Source organism: Solea solea, chromosome 14 (assembly GCF_958295425.1).
Source record: "Solea solea chromosome 14, fSolSol10.1, whole genome shotgun sequence".
NCBI lineage: Eukaryota > Metazoa > Chordata > Actinopteri > Pleuronectiformes > Soleidae > Solea > Solea solea.
The window spans coordinates 7,075,355-7,090,822 of NC_081147.1; the positions used below are offsets into that span (position 1 = coordinate 7,075,355).

The following is a 15,468-nucleotide window of genomic DNA, read 5'->3' on the forward strand; positions in this document are numbered from 1 at the left end:
TTTGATGTCGTCATCAGAAATCCTCACCACTCCTCTCACCACCGTAGTGCCTCCCGGTGCGGGCACTAGTCCGGGGCACATCCGGTTGCGTACATTCAACCGCAGAAGAAGAAGAACTACTCTCGTTGTAGCTGCTGAGATGCAGAGCATCCACCGTGCCAGAGAGGGAGCTGTGTATCTGAGAGCTGGCCTATCTATTACGTCACTTGCAGGTACCTGGGAAAGCTCTCGTTGGCTGGCCAATCACAACACAGTCCACGTTCTGGGGGTGTGGTTTTGGTCTGAAAAAGCACGGCTGACGAGAGCGTCAGTGAGGAGATATTTTGATCGGCTCGTTTGCAGCGATTAGGAGGTTTTTAACCATGAAAACAAGTTAATATATGTAAGTAGACCTCCATAACTAACATATATGTGTGATACAAGCATTCTATGTCGCCTTTAATAACTATAGGCCGATCTCTAAATGTTGTGTTCTCTCCACAGTTTTAAAAAAGTTGGTCATTGAACAACTTAAATGCTTTTCAGATGCTCATTGTCTCCTCTCACGATATCAATCAGGTTTTATCAGGTACTGTAAACAGCACAGTACAATAACTGCTGCTGCTGAAGTGGTTTACAATGGATGTGATGTTTTTTATTTCGTTACTTTACTTTTCAAAATCTATTGCACAAATTACCACTATAATGCTTGTTCTGTTTTTTCCGATGACTGTTCACCAGAAACTATTTCCACACTATAGGATTATAAGGCGCAATGTCAATGAATGGTCTATTTTCATATAGACCACTTTTTTCATATATAAAGCGCACCGGACTATCAGGCAGTCAGAAACAAAACAGTCAGATAAGTCAGTCAAACTTTATGAACCCGGATCCCTCTCGTCATTATCCGAGTCAGTGTCGCTGCTGTTACCTGGCAGTTCTGTGATGATTCCGGCCTTCGTGAAAGCTCGGACCACAGTTGAGACTGATACCTGAGCCCAGGCATCCACGATCCATTGGCAGATAGTGGCGTAAGTCGCCCGGCGCTGTCTCCCTGTCCTGGTGAATGTGTGTTCGCCTTCTGTCATCCACTGCTCCCACGCACCTCGCAGTTTAGCTTTGAACACCCTGTTGACACCAATATCTAGTGGCTGAAGTTCTTTATTTAATCCACCCGGAATGATGGCAAATTCCGGATTAGTTTGCTTCACTTGGTTTTTGACAGCGTCGGTGAGATGGGCGCGCATGGAGTCGCATCATCATTAGGGACGGAGATTTGTGGAAAAAGCCATCCGGTCTCTTGACGTAAATTTCTCTCCTGACTACGGTAGCCGTAATGTACCACACAAAATCGATTCGAGGTCAGTAAACACAACCGGAATTAATCCATATATAAGGCGCTCCGGATTATAAAGCGCACTGTCGTTTTTTGAGAAAATTAAAGGCTTTTAAGTGCGCCCTATAGTGTGAAAAATACGGTACTGTGTACCTTAGATGTTCTTTATAGGGCCTGAATTGTTGAACTGGTCCAATTTATAACTACTTTAAACATGGCCTAGATGCCTCATCGTTTCATTTACTTGTCTGTGAAATTATCGAATTGTTGCTGGGAGACTCTCATGTCTAATGTTTATTTGTTTTGTTTCTGTGCTTCACTTGTTTGAGGTCCACGAAGTCCTTAGTTCAGTTAACGGCTCCCTTGCATTGCAATGGATCCGTATTGGCGCATGATCATTCCCATAGCAGTGTGAGAGGGGGGAGGGCACCAGTAGCTTTATTGTTCGGAATAACAGCTAAGGGGATTTGTTTGTGGCAGCATTTTTGTTATTGTTTGTTTCTTATATCACTCACGGTATACGTCCGTGTTCTCGCACTAACCATGGTATACTTCACCTCAAAACGTCTGGTGTATGTGTCGTAGAACCAGAGCCGGATTAACGCAAAGGCAAACTAGGAACGTGCCTAGGGCCCGATTGGCAGGGGCGGGGCCCAGACAGAGGGACAATCAAAACCTAAAAATGACTTGGTCCGTGTTTCAAGACGATTTACGCTCCTCGTCCTGATGACGCGACGCTGGCGGGCGGGAGAAGCCGCAGCGAGTGCACATGTCCGCGACGAGGTCCGGGCGGGAGTTCACTGTAAACCACCTTCGGCCCGAGCCCTTCCAAGCCGATCTAGAGTCGGTCGCGGCGCACCACCGGCGGAGGAAATTTCATGTCAAACTTATGTGTGACACACTGTTGTATGATGAAGTCGGCATCAATTCATGAAAAAAAACTGTTGAAAAGTTGAAATATGGAGATTAAAAGTTTCTGCCCAACAGTTATCTCCAATACTTATTGACCTAAATGGATTTGTTAAAAGACTATACTTTTTTTGAGTTTTCGTCGACTAAAATTGGACTAAAACTATCACATATAGAAATGACTGAAAGTGTTTTAGTCCAAAAGACTAAAACTAACACTAAATCTAGAATGGCTGCCAAAAACAACACTGCACAGTACACCATCCAGCATACGCTATGTAAAATGTGAATTAACTTTTATTAGTAACTTTGGTAAGTTTCAATTTCAAAAAGATTTCAATTCATAAATAACATCGATGGAGGGGGCCCCAAAAAATACAGTCTGCCTAGTATAGTCCATTTATTTAATCCGGCTCTGAGTACAGTTGCCATCAAGTGCAGGGGATCCGAGTAGATCTCAGTAAAACGTGTTGACAGACTCTTACGAGAGCACTTTTCATTGTTTTCACTCCATGGTCCGTCTCAACCTCTTTGTGTAGAAGATGCCTTAGTGCTGCAATTAAGGGAATAACAGATGCATCAGATGAGCTGATCTCTTTAGTTAACTGCTCAAAGGGGGCGTGAAGACAGAGAACGTCTTCATGGTGTGAAGTGAATGTCGCGGGGAGTTCATAATCTGGGCTGTATGTGTTTCGCTTTTGTTCAAAGAGACTTTCCAGCATTTAATAGGTGCTGTTCAACCGTGTACTCACAACCTGTTGGAACCGTTTTATTGGTGTTCCTAACTGATCTTGGACGGACTCTAAGCGGGTATAGACAGGCACGTGCTGGCCGCAGTTTTTACATTCATCATCACATCATTTTGGTGGTTTTGTTTTGGTGATAAAAGAATTTCGGCCGAATTGTCAACATATACTGTGTATACATATATATACACATATACATACATACATATATATATATACACACATATATATATATAAATTGTATAGCTGTATATGTATGTTCATCAATGCCCCCTGTGTAGATATCAATGTGAACCCCCTCCCTGTGTGTGTGTGTATATATATATATATATATATATATATATATATATAAATAAAACTTTAACTTAACTTAAAGCACTTTGTATAAAGGCGCTTTATGAAGTTCAGTCCATTTCGTTTTATTAGTTTACGGGCAGATTTGCCACATCCAATATGGCGGACGCGCTGACGTAACGCAGCAACGGACCAACCCGCTCAATGAGGCGTCTACGTGTATAAGGCCGTTTCTCAATACTCAAGTAAGCAAGTATGTACTTGCGTACTTGGGAAGTATATACTTGAGAAGTACGCTGGGAGTATATACTTGCCAAGTACGGGAGTACACAAGTATGTGGTTGTTTCTCAATACTCAAGTATGCAAGTATGTATGTATTGTTCTGCTGTTTGAATGGTGGCTGGCGCCAAGTGCTGCAGCCTCATTACCGCCACCTACAGTGTTGATAAATGAACATATGAAATACTTTTAATAAATGCATATATATGTTGTTATTATTTTTACATTTTAAATATTTAACTTCATTTATTAATTTATTTCTATTAAAATATACAATACAAATAATACAATGTGGAAAATAGATAGAGTACAGCATTGAATAGTGTAGTGTAGTGTATATATATATATATATATATATATGACGTGTACAAATATATACTACTCTACATAGCTAATATTTACATATTATATTTAAATACAGATACAATGACCGTGCGACTTTAATATAAATCTAACATTCAAAGTTAAAATAAAAAAAAATAAAAATAATATGCAAAGTTTCAAACTGTCAGGTCAAAACGTTTCCATTAAAATCAAAATAACACGTCAACAACAAATCTATCGATCACACCGAGCATCTAATGACAGCGACGTCTGAGCCAGCGGATCATTTCATCAGGACAAGCCGAGGTAACGCTGCTCTGTGCCGGGCACAGTGAGCGCCGAGCGCCCACAGAGACGGAGGTGATCACCTCCGACAAACGTTGCTGCCAAACTATAAATACGTCATATCGTCATACACAAACCACATGTTTGAATTCTTAATGACTAATTTCTCGCCTCAAATGATGTTAAAACTTTGTTCCGGGACACAGAAAAATATTTATTTCAGATTTATATTTCTATTATCTGCTGCTATGCTCCGCCGAAATGTATTCTGGGATACATGGCCATCGCAAGTACGCTTAAGTCACCTCCGATGCATACTTGGTAAAAATGGGCGGAGCGAGAACATTTCCGGGTTTGAGAACCGTCCTCGCTGTTCGCTTACTTGAGAATTGGAACAGCACTTGGACTGAGGCTGATGACGTTTTCACAAGTACGGGAGTACGCAAGTACGCTCAAGTACGCACAAGTATGGATATTGAGAAACGGCCTATGTCTATGGTCTGTACAGTCAGCGTGCCTCTGGCTCGTACCACTGGCTGGGACATGGGGGTGTTCTTTTGTGAAACCTTTTCTGTATAAAGAATCGTACCATTTTGCCAAGGCAAACAATGAGTTTCTGTACATTTTTCTAGCTTTGTATTCACTTTGTCATCCATTGTCAGCCAGTCCCGTTGCTAAATGTTTTTTTTCCTCACAATACAAAACTTTATTTGTACAGTACAAACCCGCTGTTCCATGAGTCCGTTGTCATACAGGAAAATGATGTAACATTTACCGGCTTCCTTGTCCTGACAGGCTCAACTGTTCGAAATAGAAGAGAAGCTGCTCTGTCAAACTGTGTCGTGGACGAACTTCCTGTCGCATAAATGGCGTTGTTTAATTAGAGTCAGTTTTTAATGGGCTGGACTCACAGTTAAGTATGAATCAAGTTCGTCGCTGTTCAGCTCTACTAAACCAGCGGTGTGTGTCCTCCCGGAGAAGATCCGCTGCCATGACACCGTTTTCACAGGGAGCCCTTTTACACGTGACGGGTACCTTTCCCCGGCTAAAGCCAATGGCCACCACACGGGCAGCACAAGGTATTGTAAAAGTCTGCTTACTTTGATGAGTTTCATACTTCGCATCCGACGTGTCACTGTGAATCATTCCATGACCTCATGTGGTTTCCTCGCCGGTGGTTTGTCACGTGACACCACGAATGAAGACGTCACAACCCCACAGCTGATCTGCGCCTCATGAGTTTATTATCACGACTGTCTCTCACGATCTCAACTATATAGTATTTTCTATTGACTCTTCTTTCATATGAGTACAAGATAGAGAGCATGGTCGCGTGAAGCCGGGTGTGTTTAAATCATCATTCATCACAGAAATGCCTTCGGTTGTGGAAAGTGGTTATTCCTAACCTGTTCCTGATTGAACAAACTGACCCATGTTATTCCCAGTCTCCCCTACTAAACACATGTATCTAGCATTAAGTGACAATGAAAATGGTTTTCCATCAGTTTTTCAGCCCAGTATCTCACTAACCATGTCTATTCCACGCCCTATAACAAGTAGAATCATTTTGTGATTTATTTCGAATTATGTTTAAGGTTAAATTCATTGTTGCATCATAATGTAAATATTGTTACTACATTTAGTTGAATAGTTCACACCAAATGCAGACTCTGCACAGATATGTATCTGTAACTTAACTGGATGGTGGTGATCTATAAATATGAGGTGCTGTTTACTTCAGAATTCTACTAAAATATACCCATCAATCTTAAAGTTAAACTCTCTAGAGAGGTTACTCAGTTCTCTAGTACATGTGAGGTTAGAATTTATTTTATATACAGTATAGTGTTTGTGTGTGTGCGTGTATTGTATGTTTATTTAGTAATACTTTGATTTAATGAATATCAAGCACAATCAGTGGCTACACTGATAATATTTTGGATTAAATGCATGAAACATATTACCTAATTGAAACACCAGATTTGCTTTGTTTATGTACAGACCAAATGGTAACTGGTCTGTATTTATATAGCACTTTTCTAGTCTTGATGACCACTTAAAGCTGCTTTAAACTAAAAGCGTTTGCCATACACTCACACTTTTATGCAGCTCATCTATGTGCAGCATAATTTCTATCACACATGTGCATGTAGCAGAGTCTTGGATTGAATGTGTGTGTGTTCAAGAATTTTGAAATTTGAACACAATCTTCTGATCTGGAGTGTGTAACATGATTGGATAATGTCCTTTGGTCACTTTCCACTATCAGGTGTAGCCTCCTGACCAGGGTCAGTTGTTAAATAAAGGACCTTAAATGACCTGTTTTAATCTTTTCTGTCTTTAAATCCTGTGGCGATTAAAACTCTTAGTATAACTCCATATAGATGGGTTAGGGTCATTGCAGTGGCATAAATGAGGCTCAGTTACATAACCATCCACTAAAGCAAACATGAGTCGAGCTCCACTCGCCTCGGCACGGTTAAATTGGGTTATCCTCTAGCATAGTGGACGCAACAGATTACCTGGTCTGGATACTTTTTTTTAGTAAATGAGCTGAGGTGATGCGTGACGTCGTCAGACTGCTGGCCACTGATTGAGAGTTCCATCGCAGGAAGAGATGTCCGACACAAGAATCAAGCAGAACTGTAGTTAAAAAGACTTAGCAATCCTAAAAACGTGGGTTAATCTCCAACAATTACATGGGGAATGTCTAAAATCTCAATATTTAACAGAGGAGTCTGGTGTATTTAGGGAGGGGCATCACATACCCTGCCGCACATACCCATGCACTGCAGTTTTCATTCCACGGCACCTAAAACGTGCCCTGGCTAGTTGAGGCGAGGCACGCTGGGACCATAGTGGAAAATCACAATTGAACATTTTTATGCTGAAATGCATTCTGGCTCGGAGGAAAACCCTGGACTTCCTTCAGTTAAGTTGACATAAATCCTGCAAGTCCACTTTCCGACAATACCTCAAGGTATTTTAAAAAAATGCATTTGAAGTGCTTTGTTTACCTTTTGTTTAAGTTTTTAGAAAATAAAATTTTATAACCAATCCACTTAAAATTGGCCATCTTTTTCAAGAAGTAATTTATAACAATTAATTTGAATTTCTTGAGGACATACAGAAACTGATGCACATTTAAAAAAATGTTATTAAAAGATACAATTGTAATGTATGTCTCAGTCTTTCACTGGAAAGCACCAGATCAAATTAAGACATTTAAAAAAAATCTAATGTAGAGCAACAAGACCTGTTAGGCCTGTCGCAATATGCAATAAATCAATGAATCACGTGATAAAAATGAGCATGATAATTTTTCCGGCCGCAATAATTTCCATTTGTATGCTTGTTTGTGGGCCACACAGTGGTGTGGTGGTTAGCACTCTCGCCTTGCAGAGAGAAGACCTGGGTTCGAGCCCAGGACAAGGGCCTTTCTGCATGGAGTTTGCATGTTCTCCCCGTGTGTGCGTGGGTTCTCTCCGGGTTCTCTGGCTTCCTCCCACAGTCCAAAAACATGCAATGTGGGGATAGGTAAATTGAACACTCTAAATTGACCATAGGAGTGAGTGTGAGAGTGAATGGTTGTTTGTCTCTATCTGTGTGTGGCCCTGCGATGGACTGGCGAACTGTCCAGGGTGTACCCCGCCTATCGCCCGATGTAGCTGAGATTGGCACAGCACCCCCCGCGACCCTCTGGCAGAGGATAAAGCGGTAGATGATGACTGACTGACTGATGCTTGTTTGTTTTCCTCATCTCTCTCTCGCTCTCTCTCTCTACCAAAGAGACTGGTTGACCACTCCGGTGCATCGGTGACTCCTCTCGGTTACTTAGCATAACGAGAAGTGAACCCTCATGTCAGTCACTTGTCAGCCGCATGGTCTCTGTTTGGGGAGGTGGGACTCCTGGCGTAGCTTACCACAGAGTGCAGCCAGAGCAAACGCTTGTTGAGTTGTAGGAATAAAAAAAATGATAGAATTAGTTTCAAAGCCATACGCGACAGCTGCAGTGTGGGAGCACTTCGGATTCAAACCAAATGACCGTGGTGAACCACTTAACCTGAGCGATTCGGTATGTCACATTTGTTGTAAAACAGTACCAACTAAACACGGCAACACAACAAACATGCATATGCACCTAAAACACAATCATCCAAAAAAACTTTTTCACTACTACTTTACTACTTTATTCCAGTGCATTTTTTGTTAACAGAGACTGAGAGTCCATTTTATTTATTGTTTTTGGTTGTTTTGTTCATTTATTGTAGATATTTAAAATGTCTTCCAGTTCCAGTGTTAAATATTCTTTATAAATAAAAGTTTATTGATCTTTGAAAAGGTGTACCTGCATTATAATGCCAGTACCATTTTACCAGATGAAAATGGTCTCAGAATAACAATATTATTGTTTATTGCAATAATTTCTGGGACAATTTATCGTCCACCAAAATGTGTTATTGTGACAGGCCCACTCCCTGTCCCTGCTGACTGCTATGAGAGCAAGCCTTCTATGTTGACAAACCTTAAACAGCCCCGAAACAGCATGGCTTGTCTTTCAACATGAAGGTTACGTGTTCAATTCCTAGCTCCACTAGTCAACTTGCTGATGTGTCCCTGGGCAAAACACTTAACCCTACACGAATGGCAAAACAGTAAAGCAGCTTTGAGTGGTCATCAAGACAAAAAAGTGCTATATTATGCAGACCATTATATTAGTTAAAAAGTTTCAAGTTTTTTTATTTTTATGTACTAATGGTGATTCTGAAACGGAGAACAAAAGGCTGTTTTTAGTGAGAACACCTTTCTGTTTATACTGCGAATAGTGTAAGTGTATCTTCTTTATTCAAATGAGAATTTTTGCCACTTTGACACACATGCTCATGTCAGAATACTTGCAGATGGGGGTTAATGTTAGCAGGAAGTAAATGGTACAAAGTACCTGTGGGGTGGAGTGGCTCAGTGGTTAAGACCGCCTGTGGTTAAGACCCCGTGTGCAAAGACTTCATGATCGCAAGTTCAACCCCTGGCAGGTTGTACTCAATTCCTTTGTAAGTTGCTTTGGATAAAAGCGTCTGCTAAATGACATGTAATGTAATGTAATGTAACAAACACCTTCAATGACATCATGGTTTTCTCCCTCACCATCAGTTTGTCCAATGGGTGGCAGCAGCAGGAGGATTTTCAGTACTTTGGCCCAGTCACTGAACAGCTCTGTCCTGGCTCAACCTGAACTATATCCAGATGAGAGCGCCAACCAGGACCTTGACCTGGCTGAGGTGGACCCAGACCAGCTGCTCAGGGAGTGTAAGGTTGCCCTGCAGAGGCGACCAGCCCGACCAATCCGGGATCTGGTCTTTCCCATCAGCACAGCACCCTACAAACAAAAGCACTACCCCTCCATACGGGTCATGCAGTGGAACATTCTCGCACAAGGTATATACAGCACTGTGTGTGTGTGTGTCTTATATGTAATAGGCTGTGAAGATGAATTTTCATCTGTTTTTAGTATTATTCCTATTCCTCGCAATTTTAGGTTTTAGGTTAGATTGGGGTCAAAATGGTGCAAAACAAGCTCTGATGTGCATACATTAGTTCAAAACTCTCTTCACAAAACCTAATCGGTTATACAAATTGTTTTAATATAGTAATAAAATGGAAACCATAGACACCATTGAAACAGATTATTACATTATATTTAAATAAATACAATAAGAGGTATACATTCATTCAATTCAATCATTGAACACAGATAATGTTTTGGTTGCATATTTAGAGCCCCCCTTTGCTGATGGATCTCCCGTATATATTTTAAATTTCATTTATAGACCTTATTTTCTCCACAAACAAAAGTTAACAGTCCCTGCTTCATTCACAGATACGTGGAGGAAATTAAGTAGTAAGAAAATATATATGTATGTGTGTATATATGTATATGTATACATACTGTATATATATATATATATATATATGTGTGTATATATATATACACACATACTGTATATGTATGCTGAACAAAACTGATATTGGTAAGTACGTAATACATATATACTGTGTATATATACAGTTGAAACCAGAAGTTTACATACACTATATAAAAAGACACATATGCTTTCTTTGTCACTGTCTGACATGAAATCAGAAAATCACCTTTCCTGTTTTAGGTCCGTTGGGATTACCGAAATTATTTCTATTTGCTAAATGCCAGAATAATGAGAGAAGACAATTTTGTATTACTTTCTTCAAAGTCAGAAGTTTACATACACTAAGAAGCCCAAATGAAGATGTCATGTCTTTGGAAGCTTCTGATAGGTTTATTGACAACATTTGAGTTAATTAGAGACACACCTGTGGATGTATTTTAAGGCACACCTGAAACACACTGCTTCTTTGTGTAACATCATGGGAAAGTCAAAATAAATCAGCCAAGATATCAGGAAGAGAATTGTGGACTTGCACACGTCTGGTTCATCCTTGGGTAAATATATTCAATTTTGGGGAAGCTAAAGAGCCAAATACAAGTGCAGTTAATTTGGCTTTACATTTGTGTTCTTATAAATCTTTAACACAATAAATGCAATAGTAGAAAAGCAGAGGCACTTTTCGGGCTGATTCAAAATAATACATTATAGCATAAAAAATACACATTATTGATATTACTGAAGTGTTTGTTTACTTGAAGGGCTATGGCCTCAACAACCACTCTGTCAGAGGTGAAAGGCAGGGATTTAAACCTTTACTTCTTGGCCCATGTTGTACTTTATTTGATGTCTCTGACCAGCACTCTGCTGCCAATCATGTCATGTTGCCCTGTGACCACACTCTAAGATCATGACAAAAAAAGAGTAAGTAAACTGTGAGTGAAGCTTTTTATAGGCAGCTTTGAGTGTTGTCATCAGGTACCACATCCTGCTGCCACAGGACCACAACTGCCTTAAAGTTTTTTTGTTTTTCAATCCATGCCAACCACACAAAAAAGAATCCAACAGAACTATTGTGTTTCCATCTTCTCTCCTGTCATATCTGGGGCCTGTTGCACATAAGTAGAATTAAGATATCCAGGATTTCTGAAAAAGTTTTGACCTATGCTACTAAATTCATCCTGGTTTAGTCCGTTACACGAACGTCAAACTAGGATGAGAAGGCGCGGTTGGTCAAGTCAGGTGTAATTTATCCTGGTGCGCGTTCACGTCTCTTTGAAGTAGACTGTGAGGTCGATCACAGATTTACTGATGCAGAAATGGAGAAGATGTGTGTCACCAAGCGAAAAACAGCTTTTAATGGAAACTTATGAAGAGATTAAACAAAAAAATACGATACAGTCGCTTTTAACAAGATCATAAAAAAGTCTGGCTGAACTGCGGACCACAGCCCAATATAAATCCGTTTTTATACTGTTCTATACTCTAAACTGAGGAAATCCAAATATACCCAACATTGGGATTTCATGTAAAACAAAAGCATAGGTATCCTACAAATAAAACTTATAGCAATCTTTACCTTTCTGGCATTTTTACACTTTTCTTTTGTAATCTTAAATTGCTCCTAATACGCGTATGGCACACTAAAATGTAAAAGAAACCCACCAGGTGTTAAAACCCATCATTATTGAATTCTCATATATTTCTGATAAAAGTCTGACCAATCATTTTATGCAGTCCGAATAAAATTATTTGCCGAGCTTACTGTCTGTCATCTGTCGCGTGGCAGAGCCGCACAGCGGTACAACGGTAGAGTGTTCTGTGAGAGATTTGACAATGACTGACCGAGGCGAGCCGCCACTTCCACCCCCAGCTGCTCCCACAGCGAAAACTTCACTTACCGGTGCCTCTGAATCAGAAGCCATTGACTTTCAATTGCCAGTCTCACATTATCACCGCACGCGTCGGGGGAGGAGGGAGTAGAACCTTGTTCATGTTTGTCCTGGAGGACGTTTGATGTGGATCTGTGTTCAGTCACGTGACCAATCACACGACAGAAAACTCTTAACGCAACAAGACAATGTGATTTGTGAAATGACCGATTAATATTCTTATCGAGTGACATTTGTGTTATAACAGTTTATGGCCAGTAGAAGGTGCTATAGGGTATTCTGCATACCGTTACCAAAGAGAGTTACCTGCATTAAAACCAGCTCAATGAAAGATAAGGGTTTATGTATCGATATGCAGAGAAATCACAAATACATGATCACTGACTTTATCACATACAGTTCTGATAAATCATGTCTTCACTTGTCCATGTGAATGTAAGAAAGTGCCGCTTGCAAAAATAATAATAATGTCGTCCCTGTCAGATCGTCTGTGGTGAGTCATGGCTCTGTGCTGTGTGATGATTAATTTTGGATACGATCACTGGATAATTAATCAATAATCTTATGTAGGTACAGTGACAGGAAACACTGTGTCCTGTCAGAAAGTTTGTCTAAGTATCAGTGTTTCATCATCTACAACATCATTGTGTCACAAACACAGATGAATGAATGAGTATTTTTATATAATTGACATCACTGACTTGAATGAAACCACCACTGTTTCTAATCATCTCAACAACTGCACAAATATATCACGATAAAAACGTTTTAATCACGGTCTTCATGCAGTCATTTAAGACTAATCGGAATTAAAATTACATTGAACCACATGCAATCACTGTAATATTTTAGTGCAGGTTAATAAAACTCCAAAAAGATTGTGAATAACGTGTAAAACATGTTTATTTCTGATCAGATTAACATCTGACTAGACAGATTGAACAGCAGGATTAACATATCCTGTTGTGTAGCATGGTCAGGACCAGACCAGATTGCCATGGTAACTTATGCACCCTTGCTTTCGTGCAACTGTCTTGAGGCTAAATTCAGCCAGGATGAGTAACATAGCCCGGCTTAATCCCTTATCCTAGTTTCGTGCAACAGGCCCATGCCCAGAATCACACATCAGCTGATATGACTTCGCCAGACAGTGAGTGCTTGGCACCATCTAGTGGACTGAAACAAATTTTTATTCTAATTTACATAAAATGTATGGTGTCTGAGAAGCGATAAAATATTGCAATGCAAAATACCCCAATATTTCATTGTATCTACTTTCACCCCAGCTCTACTGTGTTGCCGCTATTGCTGTTGGTAAAGATGTTGTTGACCTCTGCTGTTTGAATAATAACAAGCACTAAAGATGTTTGTTTGTTTGCAGCTCTTGGTGAAGGGAAGGATGATTTTATCCGCTGTCCTCTGGATGCTCTAAACTGGCAGGAAAGGAAGTTTTTAATCCTGGAAGAGATCCTCACCTACCGACCAGACATCTTGTGTCTACAAGAAGTAGACCACTACTATGACACTTTCCATCCGATCATGACCAGCCTGGGTTACTGCGGAAGCTTCCTGCCAAAACCCTGGTCTCCCTGTCTGGATGTGGAGCAGAACAACGGTCCTGATGGCTGTGCTTTGTTTTATCGTCGCTCTCGCTTCTCCCTCTGTGCTGCAGCTCATCTGCGGCTGTGTGCCAAGATGCTGCCCACCAACCAGGTAGCCATTGTTCAGACTCTGAAATGCCAGGCAACAGGCAGGCAGCTGTGTGTGGCTGTCACTCACTTGAAAGCTCGCAGTGGGTGGGAGAGGCTGCGGAGTGCACAGGGTGCCGACCTGCTGCAGAACCTATGCCGCCTCACAGTAGGCAGTGGCTGTCAGAGCTTAGCGGCATCCTCCACCCTTCCTTTGATAGTGTGTGGAGACTTTAATGCAGTGCCATCAGAGGACGTTTACAAACGCTTTAGCTCCTCCACCCTCGGCCTGAACTCTGCATACAAGCTGCTGAGCTCTGACAGACAGACAGAGCCGGCCTACACATCGTGGAAGATCCGCCCCACTGGAGAGAGCTGTAGCACGCTGGACTACATTTGGTATACCCATGATGCTTTAAGTGTGGACTGCCTTTTGGACATTCCTACTGAGGAGCAGATTGGCCCAGACCGCCTGCCCTCCTACCACTACCCTTCTGACCATTTATCACTGCTCTGTGACATCAGCTTCAGGCACCAATAAGAGATTGAAAGGGCGCAGGGATTCGTATATATTTATTTATTATTTTCAACACGTACAAGACTCTTCTCACTTCCATTTTACTTATTAAAAGATTCTTGCTTTTTTTTTATTTGACTAAAGTGACTTTTAATCAAACTTTATCGAATGCACTTCTTCACTTCAACAATACTGTTGCTGTGAGAAGTGCTAACTTTTAAAATGTAAATAAAGAAATTAATATTCATACTCGTATTGTTTCCTTACTGCACACACGTACACAGGAACAGGAGGAACAAAAAGCTTGTTCTCTTTTTTGTTCACATGCTGGTGTGAAGCTGTCAGGAGGAATGTGGGTTGAAATGTCTCACCCAGGAAAAGGGAGGATCAGGAATTTAACTGCCGACCTGTTTAGAACCACATAATAAATAAAAGCATTTGTTTCAATTTGCAGCAGAGATAAACCCCACAGAGTAGTGCTTCCTAAAGTGTGCTATTGACATTATAATAGTATATAGTTTTGAGTCATAAAACAACTATGATACCTCACTGGAGACAATGGAGACACTGATAACAACGGTTCACCCCATTTATTCACATGCATTCAGGTTTTTCATTTACAGACAATTTATAGCTCTTTTCTGTTCAGCTCAAGTTTTTTGATTTGCCAGGCAAGCAAGTGACTGGGTTTTTCCCCTTGCTCGTAAAGGGTCTGTTTAAGTCTTAATTCACTATCTTCAGCTTTTTGTGTGGGGAGTACTTCATATTTAGCCTTAAGGGCCAACAGTTCTTGTTTAGTTAGCACCGAATTTTCAAGTTTTAGAGGGATTTCAAGAAACCCATCCCTCTAATTTCTGTGTCCAATTCGTTAATTTTTTTTAATTTATTGAATTTGGAACCAGTAAAACTTATCATTTTGCCTCGGATATATGCTTTAAAGGCCTCCCACCTGATGGTCGGGGAGGTGTGGTCTGTGTTAGTAATAAAATATGTATCTACATGCTCACCAACAAACTGGATAAACTCAGAATTCTGCAGCCATCTTGGATTTATTCGCCCTTCTGGGTAGCTGGGATCCACTGTAGACCAACGAGGGGGGGGGGGAATGGTCTGACAGAGCAGCATGTGAGAAATCTACCCCACAGGAGCGATCAAGTTTTAGGTCAAGTGTGCAATTAAAATCGCCTGCTATCTGAACTGTACCAGGAAGGGTGGCAATTAACAAAAATAGATTCTCAAAAAATGAGGGATTGTCATCATTGGGGCCATCCACGTTAACTTAGTCCTATGAACT

At 40.7% G+C, this 15,468-nt stretch overlaps 1 protein-coding gene across 1 annotated transcript; it reads left to right on the forward strand.

Moving 5' to 3' along the window:
- Positions 1–4,898: 4,898 nt before the first annotated feature.
- LOC131473107 (nocturnin-like) lies at positions 4,899–14,421 on the forward strand. The gene is made up of 3 exons (XM_058650645.1): positions 4,899–5,235; positions 9,308–9,592; positions 13,351–14,421. The coding sequence occupies exons 1-3, from the start codon at positions 5,076–5,078 to the stop codon at positions 14,196–14,198; spliced, it is 1,293 nt and encodes a 430-aa protein (XP_058506628.1). The 5' UTR covers positions 4,899–5,075; the 3' UTR covers positions 14,199–14,421.
- Positions 14,422–15,468: the final 1,047 nt, after the last annotated feature.